Raw genomic sequence first — 14,646 nt, 5'->3', positions numbered from 1 at the left:
TATTATGGGTACCACAACGACAACTTTTTCTGCCGTGAAGCAGTATCGTGTGAGCATTACTGTGTTTCTGTCTGAAGGGCGCTGTAGCTTGTGACATTACTGGGTAAATGAGACTTATTACACTCTGGGGTCATTACTCTGGTGTCTGTGTGGGTGTCCCGGTGAAATATAGCCCTAAGTCATCGACGATTGTCGAACCGTCTGTCGGTGCAAGTAGTTTTCAATAGTCCTTTTTTTATAACTTTTTGTTCCAAGTGCCATGATACGTAAGGGGTTATAGTGTATTTGTTCGTTCCAGTCGGCAACGGAACCTTAGAGCAAGTTTATGTTTGACAAACACGAATGAACCTTCACACGTTTTCGTCAAATCAAATACCACAATGACGTTATGTTGTACTGAGCGACACTTCCGTCAGTGTTTTGCACGCTCTTGGGAAAACGATAAAAAACTAACATTTATTCATGTATGTACATCATTTTATAAATTAATTGAATCTTATCAGTGAGTAATAAAGTTTATTTTTGCACCAAAAATTCGGTTGTGCTGTGCCTGATATAATAATTATTCCATTCTTATAGAAAAGGTTAAATGGTCAAATTTTGACTTGTGAAGGCTCTTTTATTTATGTAAATTATAATATTAAAGTATAAATTTATTTGTTATAGAGTTTCATTTTTGTGTCAGATTGGATTTTTGACAGAGGCAGACCCAAACTGAACAGTTTTACTGTGTTGATTTTTTGGTTTACTTGAAAAAAAAATTGTGAAAGGGACACTTTTCAGTTAAGTTAAAGAACAGAAAAACGTCAATTGTAATATATAATAGTATATTACGCACCCAGGGAGAAAAGTAGGCCATTATGACAATCGCGGGTGACGATGTCCTACTTATCTCACATGGTGCGTATACGATTATTTTTCCCACCTGAATGAAAAGCTGTATTTTGGTCCCTAGTAAGAGGGACAAAAGTCGTCTTGCCGGGAGAGAACCGGCCACTTTTGTCCCTCGTACCAGTGACAAAAAGACAGGTTTTAATCGAGGTGGGAAAAAAAAATCTTTTTTGAGACTTTAAAAATCACTTTCTCTGATTGCATTTTAAGTACGGGCGAATATTTTTCCATAATACGATTTAATATTTTTTTTAGTTTTTATCGTGATATACCATTATAACTTTGAAGTTAAAGAAATGAGTACACGGTGAATTACCTAGAAATTTCTATCTCATCCAAGCATTAACCTCGCAGTATCGTCATGTCTGGTGAAATAGCGAGAACTCAAACCACGCCCACCAAATACGCACATTGATATAGAATCTAAAACCAGTTTGAATCATAACACGCATTTGTTTACGTAACATAAGTGATACCCACGTGCTGCGCTCTAGTTGAGGCGCTCTACGTGATTGGAGCCAACAATTGCAACAAACCAATAAACTTTAGCTTGTTAAGCCACGGAAAAACGCATTTGCATTCGTTTGCAAACAATGCGTCAGGAAATGACTGAGACGGCTCTATATACTTATCGCGAGAGTGAACGAGACGGGTAGTATCAACATGTAGATGGATAAGGTCGGAAGTACAATTTAGAGTTGTTATGAAATTTGTAGTAAATAAATGTTAAACACATGAATAAATTAAGTCTTCCTGTTTGTATTATATATAATGGTTTCATGTCTACCTCTAGAAGAATTTGTTGTTCATTGGATTCTGCTTCGGTGGCAATACCGTCATATTTACATATTGCCGAAAATTTGATTGTGTTTTGATAATTTTAAAATATATTTTTTATTGTTTACATTTCGCATCCTCATTCAACCTCAGACTATGATAAAAAAAATATGTCTTCGAAAATGTCGAATATCCCGAAATCGCCGGGGACTTTTACTAAACATCAAACATATATTTTTTTCAGCAGGTACCATATTATCCATTAATTATGTCCTTGGCGTAATTGATGCAACCTAAAGTCAAACTAAAACTAAGGTAACTTAAGGGTTAGATATTTTTTAGAAAAGAATTTGATGGATAGAATGGAAAAAATATATTAAAAAAACCATCATAATAAAGTTTAAATAAATATTGAGTTACAATTGCACGCGTTTTAATCCTTTATTTTATTCCAATGTGTAACAATAAATCAAAATCAATTAAATGTTATTCAAAGAAAATACTGTAGTGTAGTTTTTTTTATAACGGACCATATTGGACCTTTTGAAATGAAAAAATGTCGAAAATGGTCCTTAAACGACGAATATCTGTGATACCTAACATATATCTTATAGTTTTAAAGTCGGTTAAAAACAATAAATAACTTGAAATATGCAAGTTCTTATTAAGTCTATCAAAATTTACGATAATTTTAGTATTTTCATCTCATATAGTGTTGTTACATAAATAACAAATGGCGAAAAGTAGTTTCGGTATTTAATAATGCATATAAATTAATGTGTTGTTTTTCTCCAGTCAACGTCTTACCTTGAGACTTTATCTTATTTATGGCTTATTGTCGCAGGGTTATTATTTTATTTTATAAGTATAAAGTAAAATATTAAACGAGCTTAAGTTAAAAATAACCATTTAGTTATTACCTGGACGTTGTATATAAATTGTTAATGTGTACAATATATTTATGGCTATACCTCACCGGGACACCACGGTGGCGCAACCAGTCGCTATCAACAAAGTATTATATACAGCTCTATAGAACTCTATAACTACTCACCTTGTGTCCGACGCGTCATAACTCTGGTGTCTGTATGTTTTTGTTATGAAAATAAGGCACGTGGCGAGCAGGACGTTCAGCTGATGGTAATTTATACGACCTGCCCATCACAATGCAGTGCCGCTCAGGATACTTGAAAAACCCCAAAAATTCTGAGCGGTACTACAACAGCGCTCGTAACCTTGTGACATAAGATGTTAAGTGTCATTTGCCCAGTAATTTCACTAGCTACGGCGCCCTTCAGACCGAAACACAGTAATGCTTACACATTACTGCTTCACGGCAGAAATACAGAAATAGGCGCCGTTGTGGTACCCATAATCTAGCCGGCATCCTGGGCATAGGAACCACCCACTGATAAAATGGTGTCTAGTTTGGTAGCTAACGGACTCCACGGTAGCGCCACCGTGGTGTCCCGGTGTAACATAGCCCTTAGTGGTTTAATAAATGTCATTATTTCAGTGAGAAACTACTATTAGTTTAAAATCCATGGATAAAAGGCGGTTTTGCTTTTGACTTCGTCTCTTACTGATATCTCCTTTAAAGATTTATTTTAGAGGAAATTTCTATGACTTTCGAAAATTATTTGATCCAAAATTTTGTTTAGGAATATATCTGAATCCATAGGCTCCACAATTAGTAAGTATACAATATCCATTTTCATATACTAATCGCCCAGGGAAAAGGTCAGGCATAGATTACGGACAACCAAAGTTAACCCTTTTCATGTAAGGTCTCTTATTAACTAAATACACTTTACATACAATATATTGAAAACCAAGTTAAAGTTTTACATTGTATACATTTTTTTAATAAAATTTCCTGTTCTACAAAAATAACGAATCCGTAAAGTTCTTTATAGAATTGTGATTTTTGTTTTTATGTTCCTTTGTCTGTTTGGGCTAAACGCAATAACTACTAAATTTAATTTAAATTTTGCATGTATATTATCAACATACATCTAATATATAATTTTCAAAATTTCGCCATTCTACGATCTTAAACTATTTTTGTATCGCGATTTTAATAAAAAAGAAATAAAAAGGCATTTATTTTCTTAAAATTGATTCGTTTAGAATTCTTTTTGATGTCATTTCTAATATACTAGATACTACTATCGCTTCGGTAACAAAAGGCGCGTAAATATTATTCTATTTCATCCACAGATACCTACGCATTAGAATTGCAAGATGGCAATCGAATACAATAATTGTAGTACGATATATTTGGTAGGTCTGAGAATCGGTAGTCATCTATTTTTTATTAACCGACTTCCAAAAGGAAGAGGTTATCAATTCGATCGGTGTTTTTTTTATGTATGTACACCGATTACTCTGAGATTTATGATCCGATTAACATAATTCTTCTTTTGTTTGATGCGAAATAGATGCCATTTGGTCCCATACATAGTTTGGCCCAGTAGTTTTCATTTATGAAAATTTTCGTCTACCTGGATGACATAATTATTTTCTGTGTACAGCTTTTGTTTTCACGCTAGATGTAGGCATAGTGTTACTGCTGCTTTATGACGTTCACACAGACCACGTCGCGTCGTTAGGTAGTTAACTAAATAATTAAAAACAGCTAACCTTACTTTTATGCTGGTGTAGGTACGGACTAGTTTCGGACCTATCGGAGGTCCTCAAGGTCCTAATAGAGATATGAGTTCGCGGTCATGCTACTCTGGTCTGGCTATTGTTTGGTGCATTCCCGGTCTGATGATGTACGGTCGACACATTCAACACTTCGATCTATACCAGCGCCATAAATTTATGCAGAAGATCTACTTTTAAACTCTCTAATAATAATATTGTATATACAGTGAAACTGACCTACTGTACTGTATATGGACCAGTGGGAGACTCCTTTGCACAGGATGCCGGCTAGATTATGGGTACCACAACGGCGCCTATTTCTGCCGTGAAGCAGTAATATACAAGCATTATTTTGTTTCTGTCTGAAGGGCAAATTACTTAACATCTTATGTCTCAATTAGACGAGCGCAATTGTAGTGCCGCTCAGAATTTTTGGATTTTTCAAGAACCCTGAGCGGCGCTGCTTTGTAATGGGAAGGGCGTATCAATTGCCATCAGCTGAACGTCCTGCTCGTCTCGTCCCTTAATAAAAAAAAGTGTGTATGTGTGTGTTATCTATGCACGCAAGAAGTTATAATTCTTTGGCCTAACAATGGAAAAATCCTTAAAATTTTCTTCCTCGTGCTGTTCTACGTTTTAGGAAGATTAATATTGTAAAAAAGATGGCTCTGACAATTATTTATTGAATATTAACGAATACGGCTGTATGGACTTTAACGCTCTGCCTGTCCGAAATGGACGAAAAAACAAAAAAATAATAACGATTGTCACAAACGTCAGAAAATTTTAGGAACCAACTTCACCCTGTTCCTTTTGCGTGACAGTGATGCGCGATCGTCTTAAAATTTCACTATCATCATTTTTTCATTACATGCCAAAAGAAGTATAACTTCAAAAATATGGAGGGTGCAAATCCTGGTCCGAATTGATGTTTTAATATTCTTTTTTGTCGTGAACAGTGGAGTGGCTCGGCAGCCTGAGTCTGCAGTGTCCCTCGTACCACAACCCCGCGTCCTTCATCATCGAGGTGTCCTGCGGGGAGTACGGCGACAACACTGGCAAGCTCGTGCGCGCTATCGAGAACGGCAAGAATGATATCAGGTGAGATAACTACCACAACGTCACCGATCGACTGCCACTAAAAATGCGGTGAGAAGAAGTTTCTCTAAGTTTCCTATGGTAATTTATTTATTCAATGAACAAAATTATCTTAATATATATAATAATAATAAAGACATACTCGCAAAACCTCTAAGGTTTATGTGGTAAGTTCGCATTACAATAATTGTTTTAATTACTTAAGACTTAATATAATATATAGTAGTATTATTAAAAAATAAACATCATAGGTATTCCTGGTTATTAGCTTCTAGATAGTATTTTTTTAGCTTTACTTTGAAATTTTTCTTTTGCAGATATATATCTATTAGATCATTAGGTAATATATTTAATATCCTTGGTAATACATAGTTACAGGTTCTTTTACCATATACATTGTTATATTTAGGTAGACAAAACTTATTTAGGTAGGCTAGTTTCCTCATATTTTGTTTTCTTTCATATTTCTTAACATTACAATATGTATTATTCTACAACTAAAATAGCGAATCTTATTTTAGAGTGTATCGACATGACATTACAATAGGAAAATAGTTCTTGGTGGTTATTAGTAATTTTATATTTAACATGGTTAGGCACAATGGTTTTAAGTAATCTTATTTGTAAGTTATGAATTTTTTCTCTAAATATATTTTATACGTTCTGCCATAACAGCACAACCCGTATCCAACAACAGAGTCAGCCAGGGCAAGATATAGTAGTCTCAAGATTTTGTAGTTCATTTTGTATTTAAGTATTGATAATCTAGAAAGTATTGACCTTAGTTTATTACATACAATATAGATGTACTTGGACCCATCACTTGGGTCATTTGCGTTATATTTATCCCCTCTAGCTGTCCTGTCCCTTACTAGTGGCTGCTGTTTTCCCAAACTGATTATTGATCCACAAAGTAGGTGTCCACTGTCCAAGGCAAGAAGTTTCTTGCAAATCGCGCGGTTTTCGAATGCTGTAATTTACGGGCGTGTAATTTGGCTGCTGGTGTCTACCCGAAAAACTCATATAATCACTTCCCGTGTTAAATGCGGTAGAAGATGCAGAGATAACCCACATCTCTACGCAACGCCATATAATCAAGTCGATTGGAGGTGACCACTAAAAAGTATGCGAAAGAATGTGCAACCAAAAGATTTTTCTGTATCGACTGGTAGTCAGAGATACCGCTGGGCCGATGAAGACAAGAAAGATATAAATGAACTTCAAAATGGCTCACGATATCCAACAAATTAAAAATAAAGGAATTGATATGAATATTGAAGGCTGCATCACTTGGCGTTGCGTAGAGACGTCGCTTCATTGTGTGTCTTCTACCGCATTTATCACGGGCAGTGTTCCGAAGAGCTGTTTAACCTGATTCCTGCCGCCGAATTCCACCTTCGCACGACACGCTACAAGTTAGGATATCATCCCCACCATCTGGATGTGTGGCGGTCCTCCACAGTGCGGTTTTCAAGGAGCTTTCTTCCACGTACTACAAAGCTGTGGAATGAACTTCCTTGTGCGGTGTTTCCGGGACGATATGACATGGGTACCTTCAAAAAAAGCGCGCACACCTTCCTTAAAGGCCGGCAACGCTCCTATGATTCCTCTGGTGTTGCAAGAGATTGTGGGCGGCGGTGATCACTTTAACAACAGGTGACCCGTACGCTCGTTTGTCCTCCTATTCCATTAAAAAAAATGAAAACTAGACATTTTGTAACAATTATATAATTATTCATTCCATAAGTTTGTGCAATATTTCATTCATCCTTCCTACATATTGAAACCAGCTCAACAATGTACGAGAACACGAGGATAGTGCCGGGTGTAGGATAATTGGCATAACGTTATATCGAACGGGACATGCCTACAGAAGAAGAGAGCTCGTTTCGATGTTAGCTTACTCAAATGTTATATTCATAATAATATGTTTCGGTTCATTGTGAAATTTACATGGTGAATTCTGTACTGTCTGGGGTAGGAATCAATATATATCTAATCTCATAACGGGATACTCAGAAGGGCCGCGGTTTTACAGATAGTTCACCGGCCACCTGCAAAAAAAAAAGTGTGTTCCTTAAGACCAGAGAAGTGAAAACTTCGATAAGGCGATGCTACTATATTTTTGTTGTATATCAACAAAGTCATATAGCCGAATGGTTAGTGACCCTGACTACTAAGCTAGAGGTCCCGGGTTCGACTCCCGGTAGATGCAATCATTTATATGATGAATATGGATGTTTGTGTGCGAGTCATGGATGTTTAAATATATTTATATGCCTAGTTTGGGGCAAGATAATTTGTGTACAAGTGTGTCAATATATAAAATTAAATATAAAAGTTGTAATATTTTCAATCACTGCAGAAACAAAATAATTAACTTAAAACCATAGATTACAGAGTTTAAAATTGAGTGTTTGAAAATTATTTCATTACATTAAAAACATCGTAGTTCTTATAGTAACTAATGAAAACATCCGTCTATTAAATTGAACATTGTGATAATTATCGTCACGTTCTTTTATCGGCTCTCGTACAAAAACGAGAGGTTTTATCACCTTGATTTAGAGTTCATTTTTGTAAAGCATATTTATTATCGTATAAGTTACATCACTATTGATCAATTAGCCTCATTGGTCGATGTTGAGTTTTTATATAGTTATCGAGTTTGTTACTTTTTTTTTGTTCTAAGCTTATTTAAATTACTAATGGGTTCGGATAATATTTCGATTGATAACACGCCCGTAACTGTACTCTCAAAGTAAAAGTCACCCTTGGAGTTCTCCCTCATTGCGGTATTATAGGATTTTTTAGCAAATGAAATCAAACTGTGCAATAAAACGATTGCACATTTTAGCATTAGATTTAGATCAGTGGGAGGCTCCTTCAGGCGCCTCTTTCTGCCGTGAAGCAGTAATGTGTAAGCATTACTGTGTTTCGGTCGGTCGGGCGCCGTATCTAGTGAAATTACTGGGCAAATGAGACTTAACATCTTATGTCTCAAGGTGACTAGCACAGTTGTAGTGCCGCTCAGAACTTTTGGGTTTTTCCGGAATCCTGAGGGGTACTGAATTGTAACGGGCAGGGCATATCAATTACCATCCAGTAAACATCCTGCTCGTCTCTTCCCTTATTTTCATTAAAAAAAAATATTTTTAATACTTGTCACACGAATTAGAATTTGTATCGTCCATACAATTAATTAAAATGTGTCTTATAGAAATGGCGTCCCGTTCCCGAAATTGGCGAACTACAACAACCAGAAGGACATGGACCTTTCGTTGAAGAACGCGGCGCAGTGGGATAAGAATGACGCGGCGCAGATCCAGGAGAAGTTCGGAGGAGAGGTGGCGAATGGCGCCAACGGAACGAGCAATCTGCAGAATGGACTCTTGCAATTTGCAGCCAGTGAGATCGCGAAGGGAAAAGGTGCGTTCAGATTCAGATAATCTTTATTTAAGTAGGCTTATTTTAGGTCGCTATTACCACAGTACAAGTAATGGAACAGTAGTGTAACTCAGTGATCTCCTTGGAATTTATACTAACGTCTGAACGGACCGCTAGGGTTGGTACGTACGTAAAAAGATTGACGATTCAGACGACGCTGCTAATGTAACTCGGATATCGACCAGTCTAGTACGAAGATGCACTCAGGGGCGTGCCTATCATACAGGCAATTAGGCAGTTGCCTACCTCGTCTTGAACCTAAATAAATATAGCGTAAGATAATGTGGTTCCGTCATTTTACTACCAAACTTCTATTGAACACCCACTCATAAAATTTTTCCTTACTATAGATACGAAATACAATAGCAATCTTTGCTTATTCCAAAGCTCAACTACGACTAGTTAGATCCACTGTGCCTACATTGCTAGAAAACCAATGCACGCCCCTGGTTGCACTCCATAGTTTCGTCTCCCCAAGATTGCTTAGCGGCCCTGTAAATCCTGTGTATGTGTCCGTGCGTCGATTCTAGCGCTCTAGTATGAAGTTAAAGGACTGTTACTGATTTGTGCTATTACATACTCCAACGGAACCATTGTAATCGGCTTTCGCTGTTCTGGCAGCTGTTACCTATTTAAACAGGGTGTATATATCACAGGTATATGAGTGATATTATTATTTAACGGTAGATTGTCAATCGATTTTATTTCTTACAATTTAACGGCCTGGTTTTAGTGACATTGTAATGTCACCGGTACACTATAGTGATATTGTAAGGCAATAATTATATTTTTACAATTTTACTGGTTATTAGTATATAAGGCTATCTCTGATTGGTCTGTTTCGTGTTTGTGTATAGTCATTATTTATAAGTTACACATTAGTGTAATCAAGTAATTGTTATATAAGCGAATCAGTCCTTGTTCACTACTATTTAAACAATAATTTCAGACGGCAAATTGCATACACGCTCCAATGTTTACTGTTATTGTTTTGCAAATTGCGTATGTAAAAAAATCCAATCAGTACGCGCGACTTCTCACATTGCTAGCTTCATTCGTGGTATAATTAGATTTGTTACAATATCACTATAGTGTACCCGTGACATTACAATGTCACTAAAATCTGGCCGTTAAATTGTAAGAAATGAAGTCTATAATCTATAATATCACTAGTCAAATTATATTATCAAACCTTGATAATATACCTACGACATATAATATATTACTGTTTGCCATGATGCGACCTGTAAGTTTAGGATTGTTGCTTTTTTTAACCGACTTCCAAAAGGAGGAGGTTATCAATTCGATCGGTATTTTTTTTATGTATGTACACCGAATACTCTGAGATTTATGATCCGATTTACGTAATTCTTTTTTGTTTGATGCGAAATAGATGCCATTTGGTCCCATAAAATTTTACATAGTTTGGCCCAGTAGTTTCCATTTTATGACCATTTATATGAAAATTTTCATCTACCTGGATGACATAATTGATTTCTGTGTACGGCTTTTTTGGAGTTTTCATTCAAGTTGATTATATATTATTATTAACAGACACTAAAACGAAAAAAATTAAAACAACTACGTTTAAAAAAACCGACTTCAAAAACTGAAAAGTATCAAATGACTAAAAATTTAATTTAATACACCTCTTATGCAAACCTTTACCTTTAATATTAATAAAATACTATTATTTGTATTGATAGCTTTGAAGTCGGTGCCAAGCCAAATGTAATAAAGGTACCTACACTCGCCACGCATGACTTTGAGCGGGATAGCTTCGTGTTTTATTTTGTTTAGGGCTTGGCACTGACTTAAAACCTATCAATAGGTAGCACATATAAATATTAGTATTTTATTAATATTAAAGGTAAAGGTTTGCATAAGAGGTGTATTAAATTAAATTTTTAGTTATTTGATACTTTTCAGTTTTTTAAACGTAGTTTATTTTTTAAATACTTACCAAATTTGATTTTCTTCAATTCTGAAAACAGCATTATCAGTACCTACTTATAATAATTAACACTCGATTGGTGATTGTGGAATGGAAGTAAGACTTTTATATAAAGATATTGTATTGTCTTGGTCCTTGAGACGTGTAAATGAATCCATGTAAATACGTACATAGACACACACACACACAGATGAAGCTTATATATAGGTATACAAATGAATTAAGTTTTCTTTCTCGCCAAAATCTGGCACGAGACATGTTTCGTTGAGTCTCGAGAATTTTGGCGAGACAACACGTCCTGAGGATGCCTCGTGTAGAGGCAAAACACGTGTCGAATTGTTTTTAAAAACAAATATAAAAAGCGGAATTAACACTAAAGAAAACTTAAATCATTTGTATAATTATGGATTTCCACAAAGTAACGCCTAATTCAATAAATTTTATATATAGGTATTAAATGTAGTTTACTTTCAAATGAAAAATATTTATTTAATTATTAATATTAGATACCACAAACAATAACGTTCAGCTGATGGTAATTGATACGTCTTAAAAAACACTACACTACTGTGGAATGAACTTCCTTGTGCGGTGTTTCCGGGACGATACGACACGGGTACCTTCAAAAAAAGCGCGTACGCCTTCCTTAAAGGCCGGCATCGCTCCTGTGATTTCTCTGGTGTTGCAAGAGATTGTGGGCGGCGGTGATCACTTAACAACAGGTGACCCGTACGCTCGTTTGTCCTCCTATTCCATAAAAAAAAAATTACTCTCGTCACCTTGAAACATAAGTTGTCAAGTCTCATTTGCCCAGTAATTTTACTAGCTACGGCGCCCTTCAGGCCAAAACACAGTAATGTTTACACATTACTGCTTCACGGCAGAAATAAGCGCCGTTGTGGTATCTAGCCGGCTTGCTGTGCAAAGGAGCTTCCCACTGGTAATTCCACTCGTATACTTTTAAAGTTAAATAAAATACATTAGGATATTATATAAATAATAATTATGTGTATAAAATGTAGCGATAGCAGAGTTCAAAGGTATAAGATAATTTCCTGTTTGCGTCTGTCTGTACTCGCCGTTGGATCTATTTCGATAGCGAATAAATTCGGTCGGCATTTAAATTATAATCGAATGCCAAAATTGGTTTATTGGTAGATGGGCGCAGTGCGACGTGATCACAGGGATCACAAAATGTGTTACGAAATTTAAAAGAATTGTTAAAAAACGTTTGTGTGGGAAAGGTTATTATAGCATAAACGATTTTCTTAATGACACCACGGACTGGGAATAAAGCGAACACCCTCAGGCTCTTTAATTATAAATGTGCGATGTCACATTGTAATCCATATTTTATATTAAAAAAAAAAGCCCGTTGTGTTTCTTGCGCCCATTCTTTTCAGGTCTGAGGCAGTCTCTTTTGAATGGGTGGTAGTTTTTCACGTTCAATAAGTGATTTTAAATCCTATTTTGAATAAAAATATTTGAATTTGAATTTAATTTACGGCGTGTGTGGATGATGCAGCAGCTACTGTACTCAATAACTTTTCTATTAATTTACATTTACTCTTTTGACTTACTCGTGTAAGGCATTGACTATTTGACGTTCGAGTATGTTTGTCGCCTATTATATTGTAATTGAAATGACTTGTAAATCGATGGAAATGTAAATCTTGATATAAAAGAGTTGCAATGAGTTTCTTGCTACTTCTTCTCATTAGCTCAACCCTTTACGAAGTGGCGGTAGATTCAATAAGAAAAATATTTTTTGACATTCATAAGTGTCATTCCCGTGACCTACTTGAATAAAGTGATTTTGATTTGATTTGATTTGAATATAATAATAAAATTTATACACAGAATCAACGTAGGTACATCTTTGTTTTTTATAGCGGAGAAAGTAATACATACTCTGTCAAAATTTAGGCTCACTAGTAGTTGTTTATGAGCTGAAAACAGACAGACGGATGAACGGAGCCCTAAACAATACTAACAATGTAATATAGAGATATTAATTAATCACATTATGAATACATCATTTGATCAACGTACTCCGATAATTCACAAACGTACGTACTCACATTTAACGCTTTAAATTTCGAACGGTGCTTGGTTTATACCAACAATTAACTTTACATAAACCTTATGGTTAATATAGTTTTCACCTCTTCAGCACGAAAAGGGCGCTATCGCTACGTGAAAACTCAAAAAAAAAAATGATGTGGTGTCGTGGGACACCAGGTAGGAACGAAGTTCCTTGGGCTAATGTAGAATCGACACAAATTGCAAAAAAAATCGTTCTAATATTGCTATAATCGTTATCATATATTAATATAATAATATTGATAATATATACACTACTCGCTTGTGTATGCGACTGTCGCGCCTGCGCACGTCTCATTTAACGGTTTTATTCCACGCACTTTTTTCCACGGATTTTTTCTTACGGTTTTACTATCACATTTTTTTTAGTTCGGTCGCGCAGCAAAATCCCTATCCCCTCCAAGCCTGCCGTAAGGAACTTCGTTACAAAAATGTGATTTAAATTTCGAACCCCACGTGACCATACATCCGGGAGTTACTCCGCGTTAAAAAAAAATAAACAATGCTATCCGGTGCGTTTCGAAACTCATTTTAGCCTAGCGTATTATCTCATTGTCAGAAAAATTTATTATCTTAATTGTTTCTCTTACTATGTATAACCTATAACACTTTTCTCGCTAGTCGAGGTGAAAAGTTTTATGTTTCACACGAGAGCAAATTTTTTTTGTCTCGTCCCTTTAAATCACTCACTACCTCAGTAGTCTATATTAGAATCATTCAATTCTAGACTACTTCGCCAATTCATGATTTAAAGTCAGCACTCGCAGCAAAAAATAACTTTACTCACTAGTTGAACAAATAACTATTTCTTTTACTACTTGGTAGCAATTCTCATTATGTTGCATTTTTTACATGTGTCCAACTATTACGATACTAACGGTTTTTCAAGATCCAAGATTGTGTCACGTTTCTGTACCATCCGGTTTTTGGTTTCTTGGTCCATTATTAAGACAGGCAAAGGGTTCGATCCCATACAGCCATATTCGTTAATATTTAATAACAACGTCATATTGATAATCTAGCCTTCAATTTGTTATTGTTACAATTATTTTATTTAATGAGTGAAAATTGTATGAAATTATTTTTTCACTAGTCATGCTCTGAAATTGCTTATTTGTGCACGATATAGGCTGCGCAAAATCGATTTTTGTGCACAAGTGCATTAAGGTATCTAACTCATAAATGTATCTATATTAAGGCAAAGAAAATGAGCCATACAGCCAAACACAATAAAAAGTTCAGAGATAGAATCTGTTATTTTATAATATTTACTTTAATTTATTTGCCTCATGTGTTTTTTAAGGACATAAAAGATATTAAAATTAAAATACGGTAGGTTATTTAATTAATTAAAAAAAAAATATATATTACAAAATAGTAGGCTGTATAGGTCTGGAGCCCAAGCCTAATATCAATGTCGTAAGATTAAAAAAAAAGCGGCGGGAAGCAGGTCTTGTTTTTTCGTGTGTTTATTAATTTCTTCAAATTTGTTAAAATTGTTAAAAATGTCCATGTTACACTACTGTTTTATTTCCTCGCAATCGCAATGAAAAGCAGAGTTTATAACTCGTCCACAAAACCATTTTGTCCTCGACATTACTATCAGCCCTGAAAGTCTCGGATGAAAATGGTTCGTTTTGTGCACAACGAGTGCACAAGTATAATCTACTATTATTACTACTTTTGAGTCTCGTGCCAGATTTTGGCGAGACAACACGTCCAGAGGA

The 14,646-nt window shown here is 35.4% G+C and overlaps 1 protein-coding gene across 3 annotated transcripts in view; it reads left to right on the top strand.

The window, feature by feature from the left end:
- Positions 1-14,646, top strand: part of LOC126971578 (ATP-binding cassette sub-family G member 1) — a 77,433-nt gene that overhangs the window by 45,924 nt on the left and 16,863 nt on the right. For all 3 annotated transcript variants that reach the window (XM_050817892.1, XM_050817890.1, XM_050817891.1), the window contains 2 exons: positions 5,277-5,418; positions 8,636-8,844. In XM_050817892.1, coding sequence (XP_050673849.1) covers positions 5,277-5,418; positions 8,636-8,844 — 351 coding nt within the window. The remainder of the gene's footprint in view (positions 1-5,276; positions 5,419-8,635; positions 8,845-14,646) is intronic.

The sequence above is a fragment of the Leptidea sinapis genome, chromosome 24 (assembly GCF_905404315.1).
Source record: "Leptidea sinapis chromosome 24, ilLepSina1.1, whole genome shotgun sequence".
Classification (NCBI taxonomy): Eukaryota; Metazoa; Arthropoda; class Insecta; order Lepidoptera; family Pieridae; genus Leptidea; species Leptidea sinapis.
The sequence above is the reverse complement of the archived record's forward strand: the minus strand, read 5'-3'. Positions and strand labels throughout refer to the sequence as shown.